At 37.1% G+C, this 23554-nt stretch overlaps 1 protein-coding gene across 5 annotated transcripts in view; it reads right to left on the reverse strand.

Moving 5' to 3' along the window:
- Positions 1-228: 228 nt before the first annotated feature.
- ANKIB1 (ankyrin repeat and IBR domain containing 1) overlaps positions 229-23554 on the reverse strand; it is a 113289-nt gene continuing 89963 nt past the window's right edge. For 3 of the 5 annotated variants that reach the window (XM_067291704.1, XM_067291705.1, XM_013941588.2), the window contains exons 10-20: positions 18699-18787; positions 17511-17641; positions 13329-13463; positions 12664-12750; positions 12504-12570; positions 11942-12087; positions 10472-10650; positions 9145-9196; positions 5808-5919; positions 3763-3896; positions 229-3403 (exon numbers count right to left, since the gene is read on the reverse strand). In XM_067291704.1, coding sequence (XP_067147805.1) covers positions 2651-3403; positions 3763-3896; positions 5808-5919; positions 9145-9196; positions 10472-10650; positions 11942-12087; positions 12504-12570; positions 12664-12750; positions 13329-13463; positions 17511-17641; positions 18699-18787 — 1885 coding nt within the window. In that variant the 3' untranslated portion in view covers positions 229-2650. The remainder of the gene's footprint in view (positions 3404-3762; positions 3897-5807; positions 5920-9144; positions 9197-10471; positions 10651-11941; positions 12088-12503; positions 12571-12663; positions 12751-13328; positions 13464-17510; positions 17642-18698; positions 18788-23554) is intronic. The other 2 variants (XM_067291706.1, XM_067291707.1) reach the window with 2 other exon arrangements.

Below are 23554 nucleotides of genomic sequence, written 5' to 3' on the forward strand. Positions count from 1 at the left end.
TAAAAACAAGTGCATAATGTGGTGGTAGCAACTTAAGCAAAATTGTCTGCTTTAGATTTTGTTTTTAAAACTTAATGAATATAGGCATCTTACATTTACAAATTAAAACATTCAACTTCTTGTAGGTCCCCCAGCTAATCTGGCACAGGACTGACTATATCCTAAAAACTGTCATCAGTCTTAAGAATCTGCTACAGTAAGTCTAAGATGTAATGAGACAGAATGGAATTAGTTTAAGTAATAAATGTTTAATCAAAGAATTTTACATATTATTAACAGCATTCATTTGGCCAAACATCTACATGGTTGTAGTATCCTACTTGTATATAAAGTGGGAATGTATCAAGTATAGACTATGAAAGTGCAAATAACAATTCAAGGTTAGGTTAATTTTTTTACATTATAAAATTAACAGGTTTACAAAATAGTCTTGCCAAACTTTATTTTTGAATTGTAAAGTCAATGACTATGGTGTTAAAATAAGTACCAAGAAAATACAAATTTAATAGGGTAATTTCATGCTTATAAGAGTAATACAGAAACAATGGATATACTGCACAACCTAACCAAATTACAAAAAACCAGAACCCACAAATTTCACTATCTTCACAGAGAGCACTCTTACATATCTTACTGTAGCTTTGCAAAACATTTCAATGCAATACACACAATCATTGTGAGAATCGTTCTATTCAGAAAATACAATTCAAGGAAGCTATATGTGAGTTAAACAACTTTCAGACCAATTCATGATGATAGTTCATAAAGAACTATTTTAGGTTATAGGATTTTATACCATTGAACAATTAAAAATAGATATTTTTCAAAGATGTCCAAGAGTTCATGATTATGTTGAGAACAGGGCAGCTAGAGGAAAAGTTGGAGAACGGTTTGAGACTATTCTGTTCCATTTTCTCTAAAGATGCTTGCAAAATGAACTAGTTTTTTTATGGGGTAAGGGTAAAATATTCTTACTTCATTTTTTACTAATATGAACCCTGTGGCTGCAAGGTTCAAAAGCAGGATTTGCATGAATTAGTTACCAAAACACTCACTTGAACTCACAGTAATCAGTACGTAAACTTTGCTATCATGACACTTGCCTATACACACTCAGTAGTGTATCAACAAATCTCTGGTAACAGTTAAGCAAAACTTAAAATGGAGTGTACATAATTTGCTTGTATTATGACAGGTTTTGATTATATGTAATTAAAACAACCATTTCAACAACTTACTCTAGTTGTAATTACATACTGTACCATTGTATCATCTCACTAACTGTAGACTGATGCTTTTAAGCAAATCTAAAACCAGTATTTTTTTTTCACGGTACAACAACTAGGAAGAGGGGTTTTTTTGTTGTTTTTACACTAAACAGTAATCACACAGCAAATGAATATATTGTGCAATTGAACAGATATCTAGCAGGGTTTTTTTTATGCAAAAACACTGACTGAACATTTAGTTATTTACTGTAAAGGCAAGGCCATGGGTGGTTTTATGGAGGTCTTTGCAATTAATAGCATAGTTACTCCAGAACAGACAATGAATTTGAATTACTTGTTTAACTGTGGCAACTATCCAGTTGGGTTAGGCAAAGGCACCGTAACATGTTGAGCAAACTGTGTTATCTGAACTTTAATTGTGGGAGTGGCTAATATATGAAAATTCTGTATTCCTATATTTTTATAAAATGTTACCATTAAAAGTAATTGCACTATTAGTGCATAGAATGCTTTGTAGAATTATGAAAACAAAGAGCTATGATTGCACTTCCATTAAAGTGTCTCTTAAAATACAGCATAGCTGTTGCTAACTAACTGTATTTTAATATTTAAAATAACTGTTTAACAGCAGCATTAGGTTTTATTAACTTAAGATACAGGCTACATTTAATTAAATGCAGTCACCATGGCAATACATACCAGTTAAATTTAGAGAAGCAATGCTACCCAGTGGTTTCTTTCACTACTAAAAATTGTGGGATTAGTTTGATAGAGTAACACTGCACTGTTTCATTAAGCTACAGCCAACTAACTATTCACAGTTTGGCACATTTGGACTGTAAATAGACATGAAAAAATCTTTGATTTTAATGTGAAAGTAGATCCCCTATAACTTGTTCCTGGAGCAGTACTAAAGAGAAGCATTAAATACCTCAGTTCACACTGCTAACAAAAATGAAAAATCAGTAAGGAAAAGTTATGGAAAACCAAAACAAAATGCAAATGAATTACTAAATATTATTTTGGTGAAAGAATCAGTTCTAAAAAATGGAATAAACTATTTCTTAGGAAAAACAAACAAAATAGTCAGTGTAAGCCTTTAATCCGTACTTTCAAGTTAAGGATCATCAACCTAAGGCTAAACAGATGCTGCACTGTATTAGGAATGTGGAGTACAACCTACTTATTCCTTTTTCTTGAGAGCAAAAAGGCAAGTACTACCTAATTAAATGCAAAGGATATTCCTTGAAAGGTTCACATTATTATAAAGAACTACAATTCAAGAGAACTCCTAAGTATCCATTGTTACGTCAGTGGTTACAATTGAGCTGTAATTATGTGGATCAAAGCCTCCATAGTGCTTACTCCACATACTGTACCATCTGTCACTGCCATTCATTCACTCCAGTTTTAATTCTTGTTCATACCAGATGCACGTGTTCAATCCATTCACTTGAGGTCTGAGGAATCTGACTTGAAATATCTTCTGAAGCATCCATGCTGCTTGTTACTTCCCTGGTATGATCACCACTTTGTGATACTGTTTCACCTGGAATAATGTTTTCTTCAGAAGTACTCTCCTCTGTTTGGGTTCCTCTGCCTTCATTTTTGAGTGCATCCTCAAACAGCGCATGCTCTTCCTGAGGCTCCAGTCCTATGTCTATAACATTTGCTTGCCCTGCTGACCCATCTTCAGTACTGGGTTGCTGTGAATCCTCATCTGTTTCTGTACTTGCTGAGGGGATCAGAGCGATGCTCTGTGGGTTCATGTCATGAAACCAGGCCATAATATTTCCAAGAAGATTTTCATTGGTATTGGGATCCTGACTGCTTGAATCTGCGTCACTAGATGTTGAATATAACCCACTTCTTGTATCGCTGCAGGGGTGTGAATGAAGACGATCGGCTGAAAAGGGATCATTGCCTGCACCTAGTCTCATCAGACTGTCACCAAGTTCCAACAGCTCAGAGCTGCTTAATGCTGATCTTGGGTTATCTATACTTATGGGAGCAGAGTCCAGTCTTGTAGGCAAAGAAGTACCTATTGCTCCTAAGGATGCCTCATTATTTAGAAAGTCTCTAGTTTCTTCATCTATGGCCAAACCAGATTCTTGCAACGATAACTGAATAGCTAGCAGGATGTTTGGGTCATCTTCGTCTAAAGAACTCAGAGCCTGTGGAAATATAGAAGGTTGCTTTCAGAATAAAACTTTCATCTATTAACATATCTTGGATTAAAAGTAATTTGGTCATAAATCTGAAATTCATTCATTATTGCTACATGTCGTTTATCAGAATTAATTTTTACTGACACAGTTCTACAGTTGCCATCAGAATTTAAAAGCTGATTACTGTGACATTAGCAATTGTTCAGCAATACTTACCAGTGTGAATGTATAATTTTTTTGTCCTAGATTCTCCCTTTCTCATCGAAGAATTACGAAAATTTGCAGAGAAACAAAATGATACAGAAAAGCAGAGCACAGGAAGGCAAGCAAAGCAGAGAGAATGGAAAAGAGATTAGGGGAGATACCTGAAGAGAATCCTGATTTTCAGAGCGACTGACAGGGGTATAGTCATGAAGCGAAGAGCTGTGCAGAATACCCATAGAAGCTGAACTCACCATGGAGGTGCCGTGTCTTCTACTACTGCCACCTTCCTGGGTGTCTGTTTGGGCAATTGAAACAAAAACATTTAAAGAACAAGTAGGAAAAGCCTTCTTAACTTCTCTACTTCTCCTCTCGTTTTGGATTCCAGCTGTGTAATTTTACTCCTTTATTCACTCTGAAATAAATAATCATCTAAAACATTCCTTCCACATCAACTCTTACACAATGGCAAAACACCAGTTCCACTATTTTAGGAGTGACTGTCTGGTTCATTTGTGCTTTTCTGCTCTCAGCAGCACTCCTCCTCTCCTTGAAAGAATGGCACATGCCATCAGTAGCATAAGCCCATTGGCAAGAGGAGCAAAATACTTCTAAGGCACATAGATGAATTATGGAAAATTCTGAAAAATACTACATGTGGCTTCTCTGCCCCACTTGCATTCTGGATTTCCCTCTGTCGTTCTGTCATTCAGCATGATCTGGCTCTTTATGATGCTCTTTATGGCAAATGCTGCCAGAATGCCCTCAGCCCCAAGTGTGGGAGCTTGGATTTATCCCTTTGTGCTTGCCTGTCACTTTGTGTCCTCAAGAACACCCAATTTTCAGTCCCTCTCTTCTATTAGTTACACCATTGTGCAAGATACTATGGAAATTCAGTGTGATTTAGAGCTTAAGACTCACTTAAGACATATGGGATGCATTTACAGGTGGCTTAAAACCAAATTTGGCCCATTTCTCTGTTCTTGCAAAGATGACAACTCAGCTGCAATATCAACATTACATTACAGCACAATTAAGAGTTACTAGTGTATGTTTCAGCAATCAATGGCATTACTGTTCTCTTAAAAACCCAACAAAATAATAGAAGTAAAATGCTGTTTCCAGAAAAACTTACTCTGTAATAAAAGGAAATGCAATTCTTTTGACTTTGGAAAACAAGCTTTTTCACTTCAAAACTCAAAATAAAATAAAATGAGACTAACTCAGTTCAAATTAATCCTGTGGCCTAACAAAGTATAGTTCTCTCTTGCATATGGTGCAGTGCCATGTTCTTCTCTATAATATCCAAGTGTTTAGTTAAACTCTAGTCCTCAAACTAACGAAATGGTTTTGAATTTTACTCACAATAGGGAAGGACCAAAGCTTAAGATAATTGTTTTCACTGTTTCAAAAATAAAAAATGCACTTGCTCATTTCTCCTTGGTAAAGGATTTTTGTTTTTAAAGAACAAGCTGTGGTTAGGGCTTCAGTAAATGAAACAGGGAGATGAGAATTTGTGCGGCACAGCTTAGAGGCCGAGCACACCACTGGCAGCTATGAAGAAAGCAAGTCAGAGCATGATCATATATGAACTATTTTTGCACCTTTGCAAAAGCTTATGGCAGAATGGAGACAGCCCAGAGAGCCAAGGTACAGTAACCTTAAGGGACTGTGCTACCAGCTGTAGCGTCAATTAGAGTAGCAGTGTGCTGGAAGTGATAGTCCCATGCCAGCTCGTTTATGGGTTGTCTTTGCCAGGACAGGAGTTTCTGAGCAGGGTTTTGGAATACAGCCGTATGACGACCTTCCAGTATGCCTGCAGCAGGGGAACCTGCTTCTTGACTGCTCATGCACAACTGCTCCTTTTACTTTGTGTAAAAGGGCTGGTATATAGACTAGATTGTCACACAAAGTACGTTCTCTTCAAATTTTCTTCAGAAAAGTAAATCAGTAGCTGAGGAGTAGTTAGTAGGAAGATAAATACAGTTCTCCTTAAAAAGAGGAGCAGCCACAGTGAAGTCAACAACACTTTTAACATACATATAAATGGAAGAATAATGTTGTATCCTGGAAAACAGCAAAGTATTTGAAACGTCTTTAAAATATATCCATAGAAGAACAAACACTGTGGACTCTGCTAGCGAAGTAAAAAGGAAGGGAAAGGCATTGGGAAGAAGAAAGGAAAAACAGCATGAAGACAGGAGCATACCTAAGGTACTCTCACTAGGGTCATCAGGATCTGGAGTATTACTCAGCAGACTGTGCATGTCTCCACGTCGGCGCTGCCTGTGCCTCCTCCGATACTGAAATTCAGCATATTCCTGCATAAACCAAAGGTTACAAAATACAGGGCAGCATGCAGTAATATTTTTCTGATGTAACAAGCACCACATTTTTATAAAAAATGTGTGATTTTATAGGTTTATTATAAAATCACCTGTTCTCAGAAAAATAAATTGCAGGTTATATCATGCAATGCATTAAAAAAAGACACCAGGTAACACTAAATCTATAAAATAATGAACTAGCAAATAAAAATACTTGAGGTTTTGCAGATATGTGAATACTTGCAATCTCCTGTAGATTTTTTTTATTTAAAAGTTTTGATACCCAATTTTACATACATATTCACACACACACACTTCTTTTTATAAATACACATCTAATGATTTTAGAATATAAAAACAATCTGAGTCAGACCAATGGACTATCTCAGGGTCCTGTGGCCACCAATGGCCAGTAGAAAATACCGTTTGAAGGGTTTAGAAACCGGGCAGAAGTATACTGGTACTTGCAATACTTTTCCCAACCTCTAGGAAACTACAGCTCAGGAACTTCTTAAGCCACAGCTGATACCCTTCTGCTGAACGGTCTTTGATGGATTTTTCTTTGATGAATTACAAGTCTCCTCTTTATTTTTGCCTAACCTGAGTTGTTAATGAGCCACATCATAGAGATCTGAACCCCTGCAGACTATAATTTCTCATGTTGTGCATATTCACCAAGGACATTCACTTGTCATATTTATAGGAAAGGCTCACTTTGACTATGTTAGACTGATATCCCAAGGGTTTATTATCTTAATATTTGCAAATAAATATTTACATTTCCATACTTTTGCTAACATTAAGAGGATGATTTTATGCTTGAAGGCAAATTTGGCACTTTCCAGATGGAATTTTTGGTTAGTACAGTTGACACTGAATCTGACTATGTAGGTAAGATCTTTTGTTAATCTGAGTTATTTATTTACACAAGGCAATAAAAATATACACATAGGTACTAGCTCTTCAGAAAAGAATACTAATATTTTTTTCCCTAAACCCCAGGTTGGGAGATCTGTAATACAAGACTTTCTTTGGCCAAATACCTTGGGAAAGACAACATCACCATTAACATGCCTGTTGTACATCAACTCTATATACATTATCCCAGAATACCTCAACATCTAAAATACCTAAAATTTAAATCAACACATGTCATTTCTCATACACAATGACCTTATTAATTTTAAGGGTATTACTATTGTATATTGGCTTTCTTTGAAGTTTTTCAGACCAACTTCTCATTCATTATGACATATGCAAGCCCCAAAAAATTGTTACAAAATGATCAGTGTGGGCAGATTTTTGTCTACCTAAGATGATCCGTGAAAATTATAAGAACATAAAAATCACTGTACTGACTCAGACAAAAGGTTCATTTAGCTCAATATTCTGTCTCCAGCAGTAGCAGTAGCTGCTTGTTGGCCTAGGGAACAGCATAAAAACAGGGCAGGCACAAAGTGATTGTTCCCCAAATACTCTTCCAGGTCCCAGGGTGCTTTGGGATTCCTAAACTGAAGGTTGCTAATATTTTGTATTACTGACCTGCTCCACCTTCCAAACAAAAACAAAAAATCAAAATTTGATATGAAACAATGTAACTGAATTAGTTAAAAAATATATGATATCACTATGAGTCAGATAAGGAATGATGAAAAATGAACACTAAGATTTATAAATCATATCAGATTTTGTCTTTCATCTGTTTGCAATAAAATCATAGATTTTGCCAGTAGCCATTTAACAATACATTTGGCTGTTTTTTTATGCTTTAGATAGTTATCTCAACTACTACTGAAACAATTTTATTTCTGATTACTTGGAAAGATTTTACACATTTGAGCAAAGCAAGTTTTAATTCTGTTGGGTAGAAATACAGAAATTTCACACAATGGCCTATAACAAGCAGTGCTCTTTGCTAAAAACAGTAAGATTTTGTTTTCTGTGACAATCTGGTATACACAGATATTCTACTACTTGTCAGTAAAAGTACAGCTCTATGTCAAAATTTTGTAGTGAAATTCACTAAAAATAAACAAAGATGACCATTATTAATTCTACAAAATTCCTTTAGCATAGGTGGTTGCAAGTATCTTTGATAACTATGTAGCAAAGAAGCCAACCTGCATCAGACAATACTCATTTAGGCAAATCATAAAAACTCATAAGTCATCATCTCAGCATAACTGCAGTGGTACCTACTGCTAAACAACTTATCAGCATATTGCTTATCAGCTTTTTCTCAAAACCAGTTCCACTGATGACACAGTAACATCACAATTTAATATTATAAAACACAGAATTATTTAAAAACAAAAGACTAAAGGAAGTAGACAAGAGAAACAAGTCGATTTTTTGTAGAGAAGCAAGCTATTTTCTCACCAGCATGATGATGCTAGCCAACAACAATAGCAAAGGAAATATAAAGAGAGAGTATATGGAGTTTTCCAGGATCTTTTAAAATGACTAGCTAGAAAGAAAGCAGCAACAAGGAAATGTTGAGATGAAGTTTCCTTCCTAACTGTATGCTTTAATCTAATGATCTCAAAATATTAAATAAATACTGAGATTATAAGGGAAAGCTTCATAGGAAGCTTCTCCTATCTTAATGCTTTCTTGAAAATTATATAGTCTTTTCCCATATAGAGATTGTAGAATATTCATTAAAAAAATTGCAATTTTCATTCGTGGTTTAGTTAGCAGAAATTCATCTGGTATGTGTACCTGATTTCCATCCTGCTTTAATACATAAAATTTAAAAAGAATATTTCAAGTGGTTAACTATTTAATTGTATGCCTGTGCATTTTTGTTGGATTGTTATGAAAGTATGGAAATTTCTTAGACTTTTTATTGAATTCTGCTGGACTGATGTTGCATTCAAAAGTAATCTACACAGTTTCATATATTCATTACTTTAAGATTCCCCAGCACATAGACACCAGCTTATACACAACTTTAAAACTGGTTATGAAGTTGGAAAACGTTTAATACAAAGTAGCTCACCTAATGCCATCTGAAATAACCATACCCATATTAGAATCATTGTTTAGAGTCATTGCACAATTATCTATGCATATATTTCCTTCTATTGTGAAATAAATAAAACCAAACTTTGACAACTTGATATGCTTTGAATCAAAATAAAGAAGCTCTTCATGCAGATTACGATCATACCTATGTTTCTATGCAGAACTAAATTAAAAATTAAAAAAAAAGTTTACCTCAGGGGATGCAAATCCTAAATATTCCCAATCCCACGTTCCACCAGCAAAGCTATAAAATTAAAGGAGATATACCATAAAATTTAGAAGTAGAATACAGTACAAACAACCTACACAGCTCCAAAACACATCAGCCTATAAAAAGTAGTGCAATTGTAAGTCTCTCAAGTTAACAAATCTTCTGCTTTAATTCTTACCTTAAAACTCATTAGGAAAACCATACAATTAAATTGTTGGCAATTCCAGAACTGCTCAATATATTTAGCAAGCACTTACAGATTTTCTGAGTGTGCCAGGTATTTAGTGTCAATCTTGAAGCATAAAAGTGAATGGAAGCCATAACATCTAATCATTAATATATCACAAAAGGGGAAGCAATTTATATGGAGAAGCTGCAATATACAGAGCAGTGATTCTCCAACACTCAGTTCATACTGTTTGGATACCTGAAGTCAAAATACAAGGGGTAAACCCCAAAAGTTTTCAAATTATGAGTGCATACAGAACCCCTGGTAAATGTGTACTGTCCTAAGGGTGTCCTGCATACTTGCTGCCGTGGAACAGGTGGGGACAGCAGAATTGTCCATGTAAGTAACTATGTGATGTAAATTCTTTATCATAAAGTAGTAATAGTGGAGTTTGCAAACTGATATGTATTATTCTATTGAAAGAAAACTGAAAGCCAATTTTAGGTTTTTAACTTGTCATCATGAAAGACAGAAGTATGATTTAGTGGTAAGTCATGTACAATCATACCAAACTAATAGTAGCTTCACGTGGTTTAAAATATAGTTGCAACAAAACAGTAGTGAAACACTGCTGCTCAATTTGTTCAACTATCGCTTTAAAGGTTTTTTAGCATATGTTTTTTTACTTAAATGTTGATTTCAAATCACACTATTTGTTAGCTGACCAGGTACCAACACTGACTTATACAGTGAATCTGATTCTGTAAGTGCCAAGGAAGTGAAAAATAGAATCCCAGCCTCTCTAAACTAAACAGGCCCATCGCCTTCAGCGCTCCCAAAGACCGTTCTTGGTCTCGGGTTTTGATGCAATTTTAAAAGCCAGCACAGGTTTCTCATTTGCAGTTTCATCAACAAAGGGTGGTTGATTAACAGCATATGTGCATTTGAGTCTGTGAAAAGTCATAATTCTGCATGGGTCAAATGACCAAGAAAATGCCACTCTGGTGATCTACAGCCACCAATTTTATCAGCTCCACTTTACCTTGCTGTCAAAGGATGAGAGTGGGTAGGTGGATTCACCCACTTTGACAGCTATCAAATGAACTTCTTTGAGTTGCACACTATTTTGTCTGGATTACCTGCGCCTTGGTGCTTCTGGTGAGTCTGCAGGAGCAACACCACGGGCCACAGAGGCTAAAAATTCTTGCCGCTTCTGCTGCACAAGACAAGCTGCACGGATGATTTTATGGCGAGGAGTCCGAAGGTAAGGCCTGTTCACTTTCTGTGCAAGGTCTTCAGTGACCATTTCTAAGTCTGTCTGCAGTAGTAATAAGTAAAGAATAAAATGATTTTACAGTGAAATTAACATCAGGCAGAACTCCACCATAAACACTGAACTGAATGATTTCCATTTTCCTGAAAACATCATCCAGCAGGAGGCCCCTGAAACACCAACTCTCAAATAATTGTTACTATTGGAATTGTTACAACTACAGAAATGACATACTGAGAATCTGCTTGGCAGGATGACCTGTAATAGTTTGTTTTCTGCTTCTCCCTCTGTTCTTTCTTCTTTGATTCAAAGTTGGCTGAAGGCAGAAATCACCTTTTTATTCAGTGTTCAGTACTTTGCCTGACACAACAGCCTTGACTCATCAGTAAGACTTTGAGCCAGGTAATGACCACGCCAGGCCCTGAAGTGGTCAGTGCACGCCGAGAAGCCTGCTCTAGCAGCCCTGCAACTTTACTGCTTGCCTCATTTTTCCTGTGATGTTTTGGCCTTGGCTCCATCCTATCCCATATGTAGATGCACACTCAAACTCCTGCTCTCTGAATTCTAGTTCCCCAGTTCCTCCGAGTGTAACAAGACACCTTGTCCATTCCTCACCCCAGAATACCTGCCCTTCTAGCCTACCCTTTACTGACCTGACTTCTGCCCTCCCGCTTGGAGTAGGGTTCCCTGCACTCACACACTCATCGCACATGTTCGGGGCCCTATGGGAAGGAAGGAGGCAGCAGCCCCTGCCCAGCTCAGCTGATGCCATCACCACAAAGATACTCCCCAATTTTGCCCTCACTGATGTGTCAGACACGTGAGTAGGGAAAAACAGGTGAGAAGAGCTGGGAAAGGAGATAAATATTGCATGGAGTTATTATAGAGCTCCTCCCTACCCCAGAATAACCCCTGCCCCTGTTCCAGGCTGCTCTGCAGTCTGAGAGATGCAAGTATCTCTGCTTGCTACTTGCCAGGAGCCGGTGGAAGAGCTCTTTGTGGAAGGCATCTTTTGGCTTTTGGCTATGAAGCTGGTTCACAATGAGAATTCAGCTGAAATGTTATCTTCAGAAAATCAGGATAACAGTAAACAGTTTTCCTCTTTTTTCCTCATCCACCTGTCCCTTACCCTGCTCCTCCTGCAGCAGTGTTATTTTAATTCACTCTAAGATTGAACTAAAAGCTACTGTGTTATAGAATAAAAATGCACTTATTTCCAAACTTGGTTATAAATATGAAGCATATTAGTCTTACACTACAAAAAACACAAAGTGACATGGATAACTAATACTACCAAAAAGTGTCAGTATAAAAGCAAAATATATGCATTTATTACCTGCATAAGTTCAAATATTTCTTTCTTTGTGCTTTTAGGCTCCAAAAAGAATCCATATGGATAAGAACACTTGAGAATGCGGCGAGTTTTTAGAAGCTCTTGTACAGCATCTTCAATGAATGTAGTGTCAGGACAGCCTCCCTCAGCTGCAAGGTGACACAAGCACTGTGAGAATCTTTTCCTGCTGATGTCAGCATTTCTTTTACTGTAAGAGTTTTTCTCCAAAATAGTGAAATTTATATGCATGTCAGTTAAATATTTTGCAAGTAAACAACAGCAGGTTCTAAATGATTATACAGTGTTCTTATTATAAGAAACAAGCACAGAATATTAGCTTCTCTCTTACTAATGCTGTTTTTCCTGTATCTTTGGATACGTAAAATTCACTCTACAAACTACATTTAGGTTTTATCCACAACCTATGAATTCCAGTGCTGGAGAGATCACATCACACAGCAGACTGAAATGAGCTCTATTCAAAAGAAGGCTTAGCTAAAACAGATTTGATTTGATTTCAAATCAAATTCACAGATTATAGCAAATACTAACAAATTCTACTTACTTCCACTGAGAGCTCTACTCAACTGCTCCATCTTTTCTTTGGCTGTTTTTAGAAGGCGCTGTTCTAACTAAAGCAAGAAAATAAATAAAACACAGTAAGTTAATCATTTTGGGATGAATAAAATGGAAATAGAAATTAGTAAAAATGGTTTAACTCACACCTGGTAGCTAAGTTCATGGTTTTTAAACCTTGTGTAATAGTGCATAAACCTATCAAGCTCTTGAAATCTTCTGTGTTTCTTTTCAGCCTAGAAAATAAGACGTGGGGAAGGAAACAAAACAAACCAAGATAAATCTTACGGTTTAATTTAACAAGCATCATTACATATAATTGTATAACTAACTGTATCTATTCCCACAATACATAAAGCATTATATCCATTGCTGATGAGTGCCATGTAAGAAAACAGACAAAAGCAATTTTTGAAAAAAAAAATTTACGTCTGCAAATACTATAGCTACAGAGTCGATACATTGTGCATGCATGATATTTTCAAGCAGACTTTCCAAACGCCAAGGTGAAGACAAGTCTTCTGTAGGGCTAACTAAAGTACCAGCACACCCATTCTACAGAAGGAAACCATGGCATAGAGAAGTAAAATGACTTGTCTAAAGTTAGCTAATGGTTGTTAAAAAAGCCAACAACAGAACCAAATCTTATGCTGTTACCCACAAATAAGCAGTATTTTCTTTCCGTCTCTTCAGTATATTCAAATTTATATTTTCCCATTTAAAGCTCTGGTTGGGAAGAATTTTGTGAAACCCATCTTAAATAGAAAATTGCAGCCTTTGTGCTGTTTTTTAAACAAATATTTTCATCTGTTACCTCTACTGTCATCTCTTTGGACTGTTCCTCTACATGTTGAATAACTTCATAGCGAGTGCATCTGTAATAGCCTCCAGTGGAAGAGCTGTGCTTCTTCCATTCTTCTAAGCATATCCAGCAAAAGTCATATTTGCACTTCAGAAGAGAAAGAACAAGGGAAAAAAAAGAAGCTGATATGTTGTAGATTTGCAGTTATGCATCATTATTCCACCATAAACAACTGAAGGATTAACATCATCCTGAGTGTGTTTATGGCAAAAATAAAATGCCTGAGGAGGCTTCTTCCTACTTTACATACTGCAGAAGATCTGTGATATCAAACCATGTCAGTCATAATTTTTGTTCCTTGGATCACAGGATTGTGTTGGATCTACAAGTTAAATTTCAAGTGGGTGGAATAAATCAAATGATAAATACATCTGGTTAGGCCTGGTTTTGAAGGGTTTTCTTTGTTTTTTGTTTTAAAAACAAGACAGTCCTGTTGTTTAAGTGACACAGAAACCATTCATGAGAAACGGTTGGCTTTAAGAAATTTCCTACCTTTAAAGAGAGATGTGAAATTATCAGTAAGTTTAATTTCAATGTCATTAAAATGAAACAAATAATTTATAGAGGAATATGCATTTAAATGTAAAATGTTCAAAATTAAAACAAAACATTTCCGTTATCAGAATGCAATGCTTCAACTGACCTTACCTGAATTTTCTTCAGTTGTTGGTTCATGAAAAATGTTCAAGATTTTGACTTTCTTTCCAATTTGGAAAGCAGTAATTTTTCAGAATCTTAAATATTCTCCAGGTAGAAAAGAACAGTTTTTCTCTCAATTCTAGTGCTGTCTGTACTGTGATCAGTGTCAGTAGTTCAAGAGAGATCCTTTTGGAATCTGCTGTTTCCAGCTGCAAGACTGCTGATATCTTTGTAGTACAGTGAATGTGAAAGAAGTGCTTTGAGTTAAAATTTGCTGTGAGGTAGGAAGGGCACTTAAAACCTTAAAAATGCCCAACTAACCTTATCTATGAAATAACTAAAAACATATACTCTAAAGGAATGATAAAATTTAGGTCAAATCTCAGTCATCTGTAATATTTTCCTTTCTTTTCTTTCTTAACAGCAATTCAAGAAATGTGATTATCAGTATTTTAGTCATGTGGAGTTCCTGGTGCAAAACAGTAATAGCAACTATTAAAGAAAGAGAAACAGAACATAAACTGTGAAGAGTGATTACTTCAAGCTAAGCCTTTTCACCATCTACTGAGTAGAGAGCTTTCAAAACAGATAACACCTTACTAGTGGATCTGCCTTGTGCAGGCTTCTCTGCATCAGAGATCAAACTGTATTATTCTCAACATGGCACTGTGTTTTCAGCTGGTTTATTTCAAAATAATTGAAGCTATACATTGATGACAGAAGACTTTAAGAGCGGGTGAATTTTTTTTATCTGGTTTATAGACAAGCAAAGAAAAATCCTAAAAAACTGAAGCAAAAATGTACACTAATTAATAAGCAGCCATTGCCATTATTATTGGAATTCGATAAATTAAGCCACATTGTTCCTCTCTCTGATAAATTTAACCTGTTTAACTTTTCCAGGAATATCTAGTCCATACAAAATGTGTTCATCAGTAGTTGCTTTATACATTCAATTAAATATATTATAGGAACAAATGAAACCTAATTATTCGATTGTACTTTTGCAAATTTCATCTCACCAGTGGTGCTGCTTTTCTTCTAAAAAGCAATGCAGACTAGGGATATTTCTTCTTGCTACTGTAGTGCACCTTCTTTGTTCTTAAACATTTTTTGGAGCTGCTCGCTTATAGAAAATGGTAGTATAAGAATAATTATGCATAAGAGTGTTGAGTGTACATAATTGTGTAGTTTATCTATCATTCAAAATCACTTATCACATATTCATTGTAAGAAAAGAATCATACCAAAACCAAGTTGCTCCATGAGCAACAAAACTACGAAAGCTTGATTTCCTATGGATTTGTGTCTCATGCTCCTACTGCAGTAATCCTACCTCTCCCAATTTATCTCCTCCAGGACCTCTTCATCCTATCTTCTAGTCTCTCACCACATCTCCAACAGCTTCTTCTGTAACTCAACATTCACCAACATTGACCCCAACACGAGACCCTCCTCCAATACCTCCAGTTTCCCCACTCTCATTAAACCCTCAAAAATGCATCCATCTATTTCCACACATCTTCTCCCCAAGCCCTGAGATCTGTTTTACGTCCCCTAACAGGCCACTGGCCGGGGGGCAGCGCTGGCTTGGCTCCCAAATCACACCTGTGCTGACGGGCCACTGGCTGAGCCAAGCAGAGGAGGTAATCGCTGAGCGGGTACTTCAGCCTCTCGCTCCGTGGCAGTATAGAGTAGGTCTCTGCACGGTACAGCTACCAAGTCTCATGACACTTGCAGTAACGTCGTACCTCTGAAGCCTCTCCTGCTCCTTTGTATCTTGTTCAAAGTACCCAGAAGGTTAAAAACCTACCAGAGTTAGGGAAGTGAGAGAGACACCAGGATTGCATAAGCCTCGTTTCCCGGGAAACCAGGCTCATAAAACAGCACTGTGCCTGTCTAAATACACAAATGTGGTTTTACGTCTAAAGCGTATCCAAGGCGTGTGCTAACTGACTAGAGACAGTCGCAGCTCTCTGCTCTTCATGTGGTAGATCTGAGCAGAAATTACTGCAGCAAGGGCAGGAGCTTCGTAACAGACCCTTACTTTCGTGGATGAAGAGACAGGAGAGGTGTCCGCTCCACCTTGCATTGGAGCCCTGGAACGACCTTGAGGGCACCCTTCCTTCTTCACTAGGTTGAGAGGAGGCAGCTCCTGTTTGCAGAGATTTCTCCTCCACAAAAGGAATCTGCCTGTTTTAGGGCCACTTTAAGCTGTTTTAACATACAGGTTCATAGGAAAAAGGAGAACTGCGGTTGTCAGTCAGTGCCTCAGAATGGTACTAAATTAAATTATCTATATTCAGCAGTGTTTAGTGGCCAAAGCCTTTTCAAGCCTGAAGCTGTACTTTCATTCTGTTGAGATGAGGTCAGTGGCAACAACTGCTGTCAAATAACTAAAAAGATTTTTGTTACGTCCCACATACGAATTCTTTCATTATTGGCCCCAATTAAATTCTTCCATGAATAACTATTTCAAACACTCTTATTTCTGCTTATAGTCTGGAAAATTTCAAATTGTGCTGAACAACATACCTTGTACACTTTGTAACACTATGGAATTTAGGAGCTCTTTAAAAAATCATTTAGGAAGAAGAAAAAATAACCAGCAAACTTCAAAAGCCCCTTCAATTTGTACCACAGACAGAGAGAGAATATGTGATGATAATATAAAGAAAATGGGATCTGGATTGCAATGGAGAGAGACTGAAAACTTGCCAGAAAAAATAAAATTGTTTTCTAAATCTCTTAGCCTTTTTATCAGAAGCCAACTATGTCAAGTGTGTGCCTAGTATCTTAATTTTAATGAGATATTAGCTATGCTTAAATAAGATATTTCTGAAATAAAGAGGTATGCTAAATATGCAGCTTTTACCCTATTTGAGAGAATAAGCATCCTCAAATGATACTGAACTCATGGCAAAAAATATTTTTTCTATTTTGGTAGCATAGTGCAAACTCATGACTAATTTTTGGCTGCTGTCACCAATAAGTTTCTTTTGACATTACTGCTTTACTGTTTTTTCATTCCTAATGATTAATTCCTTTTTACATTTTTCCATTTAAACTTCTCTGTTTTGTTGCTATGTTAGAGAAATAATGCAAAAGAAAAATGCAGTAAGGTCAAACCTTCATTAGGGCTTACCACTCCTTAAAATGTATCATCTTCCGCCAACTACATATGCTCTTTCTCTTGATTTGTTTCCTTTTTTACTGTATTGCCAGCAGCTCTTATGTGTTTATGAAATTTTGATCATTCCACTGTTCACTTGCCAACCAACCAGATTTCACTAAATATGAAACATTTCCTAAATACATGTAATACACAATTTGCAAATTGCATAATTCTTTCAACAAGTTCCACTCTTCCTACAGATCGCAGGCATGAATCTCAGGGGTGTGGAATGTCTGTGCTCATAAATGTCTATATGCTGCACGCAACCTGAATTATGGTTTCAACTGTATGAAACAAATTATTTGAAAGGTCTTTCTTACCTTCGCACATTGCATGTGGTTGCAGCCCTCGTTCTTTTGAATTGGAGATTTGCAGTTGGCGCATGGTTTAGAGTTAGTTAGTAACCACAGGCAGTTGGCAGCATCTTCATAAGCCTCACTAACTCCCACAACTTTATGAGGGTGACAGGGGGATTCAAAGCATGAGAAAAGCAGAGAAGTTAAAACTGTATTTGTGAAATCCTTTGTGAAAATCAGATTAGGAAAGATATATGTTTACTTAATTCTTGACAGAATATCATAATTCTTCACCATATATACATATTTCTCATATAAAAATATACATCCACATTCTCATCTATATATTATGCATATTATTTATATAGCGTAATATATTTTACTTTTATATATAGACTCATTTTGTATACAAGATATATAACATATACATAAGAAAAATATATATGAGAAAAATTGGCATAAAATTTGACAAAATATGCTGTATTTTCCCTCTTTCCATAATTTTCTATGCTTTACAAAATAATTTATAACATATTATTGAAAGGTTCTGAATTGTAACCAAGTTACGTTAGGATTTATTCCAATTACTGTTAATGTTTAATTATTTTGTTTCTGTTGACCACTCCAATAAAACTTTTGTCTTGTGTAAACCCAAATCTTAGTAGTTGTTTCACTAAAAGTTATTTAACATTAAGCCATTCCCCACAATTCCCTCCACAATTCATCCTCAACCTCACTATTATTATCACCTGCTAGCTCAAAGTAGTTTAAAGCACACTTTAAATAACTGCATGGAGCACTATTCAAACAGAAGAGCAAACTGGGCTAAAAGGTTTAAAATTGACCAGGACAAATTAAATTAAAGTTATAGTCAGGAATAAATCACATAAATTTACAAAAGAATGCTGTAAGAGGAAGAGTAAAGAGTTTTATATATCCTGATATGTACAGATTCACAATGACAGACTGGAGAATGGTTTTAAGGAGAATAGTCTACCATTAATGCTGCCTAATGTGCCACGCTTCCACGTCAGCTGACGTGGTTAAAGCCATGAAGCTGTGCAGCTCCTCATTTTAATGGAGGGGCTTCATTGTCTTCCTCTCCTTTATCCTATTTTTCAACAAATGTAGAGTTTTTACTTAATACAGCTAGAAAAAAAACCTCTAAAAATAAAATACAGCAAAATTCAAAAACATGAGAAACCCTCTTACGTTCTTCTGGTTTCATTTCAGATATTTTCTGTAGCCAGTCTTTCCAGGTTTGACAGTCACAAGGTTCATGTGCTTCACCAAGACATTCCCTGAAAATTAAGATGGATGGACAATAACTAATCTTTTTATAGATTTAAAATTAAGGCCTAAATTAAGCTCTGTGTTGGTTCAAACCAAAAAAACATGGAAACTAATCATGAGACGCTCAAACTTTAATTAAGTCTGGAAGATTAAAAGTCATTCAATTACCATTACTTTAAAATATTCTCAGATTACTTGCTCACAGGCATAGATTACTGTCATTGAGATTACCAAAGAATTTAGAGGAGAAAGGAAAAGAGCATTTTAAGATTACAATGGAAAATAAATCAACTGGTTTGTAGTTTGAGTTACATCCAGCTCCTATTTTAGTGCCACAAAAAGTGTTAGCAAAGCTTCTGTGCAAAAGGTGAATTTCAACTCAGAATAAAAGGATTATCCAAAACTAGATAGTTCGCTACAGCTGAGATGCATTTCGTGTAGAATTATTTGTCCCTATTCACCTGCAATAATTAATCTTTAACTAGATTCAACCTTTTCAATCTAGAACAAGATCCAAGCCCTTCAACCTGCATTAAGTGTTTATGGATTTTCACTCTTTTCACCCAAACCTCTATTGAGATGTCTTTAGCTCAAGTTATATGGACACAGGAGAGAAATGTCTCCCTTGAATTTCTCTTAGAATTACTACTAGTTTCAAGGATGGCAATCACTACTACACAGCAGCAGATAGATGGCTTCCAGATGGTGCTTGGGTGTAGATGTGCCAATATGGACTCCAAATTTGTAATGACTCCCTCTTTTACTGGAGAGGCAGCAAATAGCTTCAGACATCTGTCACGTCAAACAAAAAAATTCACAGAGGAAGTGTATTTCAGATGGGCACCAGCCGCATCAGAGCATATGCAAGTTTTATGCAGATCAAATGGCAAACTGCTTTCTGCAATGTAGTTTCAGAAATTAAATCAATACCCCTCTGATCACTCTTGTCCACATCTGAAGCAGGAACTTGTGAACAAAGAAATGCTCAGGGCAACAGTTTTTGACCTATTATCCACTAACCAGTCTGCTATCAAACAAGCTTAAATTCACTGCACAAGGATCTGCAGCTCTACTGTGAAGGTACTTGGGGTCCACAGTTGGGGAAGTCTGTAGTAGAATGAATATCTTGCCTGTACTAAGAAGATCACAGCACTGGTTGAAAACTGTCACCTTTCACTTCTGTGGGACAGCAGTACACTTAAATGATTGACTTCAAGAGAGCCAAGACCTCTCACACAGTACATGTTCCCAGAGAGGACTGAAATGGGCTGGCAAATATTAACATTAACAAACTCAGATTTAAGGTAAAGGGTGATTAGTCAATCTACTATGGGGGGGGGGAGGAAAATGTCTCTTCAATGTTTTTGAATTTTTGAATTTTTAGACAGACTAATTTCTGCTCCTAAATTCTGAAATATTTTCAGGACCTGGAAAGCAGAAAATTAAACATACTTTAGAGAATTTTAAAGACCATTACAGACATACAATAATCATTTTCACCAATACTACTATACAGAAATAAAAAATGCAAACATTTCTAGAATGGTACTGAGCCCCTTGCAAATCTTGCAAAAACATAAGAAAGTTATATGTTCTTTACACTGTACGAGCTGAGCTCCCCTAGCTTAACTCAGATTCTATGGAAATAATTTCTGGGCTCCTGAAAGGGTAAAAGACAGACTTGTGTCTTTCAGGGAAAGAAATACTTCCCATTATTCTGAGTCTCCTTCCTTTCCCACTAGAGCCTGTTGGAAATAATTCCCCAAATGTCTTGACCCTTGCAGTTTTGAGTATGGACAGAAAGCAGGATTTTCAATGAAGCGCAATCTCACACATGCATGATAGCCACAACAGGAACTTACACAACTTCTCATGAAAGGCATTCTTTCCCAGTCTACCACAAAACAAGGATTTTTATACTGGGATGCCATTTTAATAGAGTGAGAGTGATGAGCTTACTGCTCAGAAAGCTTTTTATGAAACAAACTTGTATTTTAGACAGAGTCCAGGAGAAGACAGGATGAAGGGAACTAACACCAACTGGCCATCATAATTAACAATGTTAGCACCTCCAAACTGCATTCCTCGCTAACCATCAGGTTTTATTTGAAGGTGCAGTACATACTTAATAAAATTGTAGCAAATTTCAGCTACCATTTCCGGAAAAGGCTGAGAGCAGAGTCCAAGAAGAATGCGTTTCTGTTTTCTTTTTCCTCACTGACATTATTTGGATCATATAATGAATTTGATATGAATCAAAATAGCAAAACACTGTTAAAATTCATCATCAGCTTCCCAAGTATTCCTGAAGAGAGATGTCTCACGCAGAACGAGACTATCTTCCTCTAGGATAAAAGGAGAGAGGGGTGATGGTGCAGAACCAGGTGCACAGTGCTTGCTAAATACATTTTCCAGAAGAACTGTCTGCTCACCGCAATTTCTTATGCTTGTGGAGCAGCATGAAGGAGTTCTAATATAAAGAATCTAGCTGATAATACACAGATGTTCAGATCTGTGCACTGTTTTCATGTGTACTACATTTAAATCACGCAAAATGATTTTTCTGAAAGGGAATGGAATAAAGAATTAGGATGAGAAGAATTTATCTTTGTCGTAAGAAATTAGATTTTGTTTAACGCACTGTTAGTGGTGAGTTATGAAAAATGAGTAAATTCAAAGGAACTCTGTACTTAGGAGGAACATTCCTACTTCCACATAAAAAAGGGGAAATTGCTCAACAGAGCCAGAGAATTTTCTTATTTCTATGAGCAGGAAGGCTGCAGTTCTTAGAAAAGGAAATTCTACGTTGACATAACTTCATGGATAGTCCCTTACTACACAACAGCAAGTATGTATCTAGGGGCTGGTTGGGTTTTTTTGACAGATACAGTCTGAAAAAATCTTTTACTAAATGCAGTATCAGTTGACATCCTAAAGTCCAATCTGTAGACTACCTGGGTAAAACTTGCAGAAGTGACAGAAGTCTGGAAATGTGGGATGTGCTGACTGATCTTAAACGATATAAAGCAAGCTTTCTTCAAGCATACAGTAATGATGAAAACCCTCTGAACTGAGAACACACGTTCTTTTTCTGCAGAGGAACTCTTTGTATCATACACAGCTTTTTTATACTGTAGGACTAATATGACCTCCTCAGCAAATAGTTCTGATTTATAGTACTGCAGAATGTTTCGGTTGTGAGCAGAACTTTCTTGACATTGCTGAAAGTCTTCATTCACTTTCGTGGGGAGGAAAAAAAAGGCCTTGGAAAGGCCTTCTTTGAATATTCTGCTGACAGAGTGAGGTGTTTTTTTAAGATCTTAACTGTATTTGCTTGCACTATATCTCAAAGCCTTCACATAAAAAAAATTCAGAAATATTATCAGGAAACAGAGAGATATTTCTCATCAAAATTATGCACTCAGTGGACATTTTCACTCAGAGGTCATTGTGGGGAGCTAGTACATTCAGCCAGTGTAAAGGAAGCAGGGGCTGCCAGTGTTTGAAGGACCACCTCGATATTACACGAGACTGGTCTCAGCTCTGTACTTCAGGTTAACGGAGAAATTGCTTCTCTCTCTCAGGAGACCACCACTCATAAGCAAGGATGAGAGCGTGGTATCTAGGCACAAAGGTTTGTTATACATTCACTGGTAGAAACTTTTTCTGGTTTGTTCCCATAGGATTTTTTTTCCTGAGTTCTCCATCCACTGTGAACAACCTCTTTCCAGGAGGTTTAGCATGAAGTTCCATTTTCTGGCTTTCTTGGCTGTTTCATTATGCCTACTTCCTTCTTGTTCCTTTCTCCTTTCCCCAGATGATGGGGAAAGAAATAGAAGTATCTCTCATTAAGGGTTTTAACATACTGGAATCCAGCACATTACTCAGGATCTCTTCTTCCTGCCCCATCCAGGAAAAAAGGATTACTCAATTTGTCTGAATGTCTGTATTTTGGTTGACCCTTTTTGATTTTCCAGGAGTGAAAAAGATGTCCCACTCTCAAAGTAAAATAGTCTTAAATCATCAGTCTGATCACAGAATCACAGAATCGCTGGGGTTGGAAGGGACCTCTGGAGATCATCTAGTCCAACCCCCCTGCTCAAGCAGGGTCACCTAGAGCACATTGCACAGGATTGCATCCAGGCGCGTTTTGAATATCTCCAGAGAAGGAGACTCCACCACCTCTCGGGGCAACCTGTGCCAGTGCTCTGTCACCCTCACAGTGAAAAAGTTTTTCCTCATGTTCAGATGGAAGCGTCTGTGTTTCAGTTTGTGCCCGTTGCCTTGCGTCCTGTTGCTCGGCACCACTGAAAAGAGTCTGGTCCCATCCTCACGACACCCTCCCTTCAGATACTTGTACACGTTGATAAGATCTCCTCTCAGCCTTCTCTTCTCCAGGCTAAACAGGCCCAGCTCTCTCAGCCTTTCCTCATAAGAGAGACGCTCCAGTCCCCTAATCATCTTTGTAGCCCTTCGCTGGACTTGCTCCAGTAGTGCCACATCCCTCTTGTACTGGGGAGCCCAGAACTGGACGCAGTACTCCAGATGTGGCCTCACCAGGGCTGAGCAGAGGGGGAGAATCACCTCCCTCGACCTGCTGGCAACACTCTTCCTGATGCACCCCAGGATACCATTGGCCTTCTTGGCCACAAGGGCACACTGCTGCCTCATGCTTAACTTGGTGTCCACCAGCACTCCCAGGTCCTTCTCTGCAGAGCTGCTTTGCAGCAGGTCAACCCCCAACCTGTACTGCTGCATGGGGTTATTCCTCCCCA

Source organism: Apteryx mantelli, chromosome 2 (assembly GCF_036417845.1).
Source record: "Apteryx mantelli isolate bAptMan1 chromosome 2, bAptMan1.hap1, whole genome shotgun sequence".
NCBI lineage: Eukaryota > Metazoa > Chordata > Aves > Apterygiformes > Apterygidae > Apteryx > Apteryx mantelli.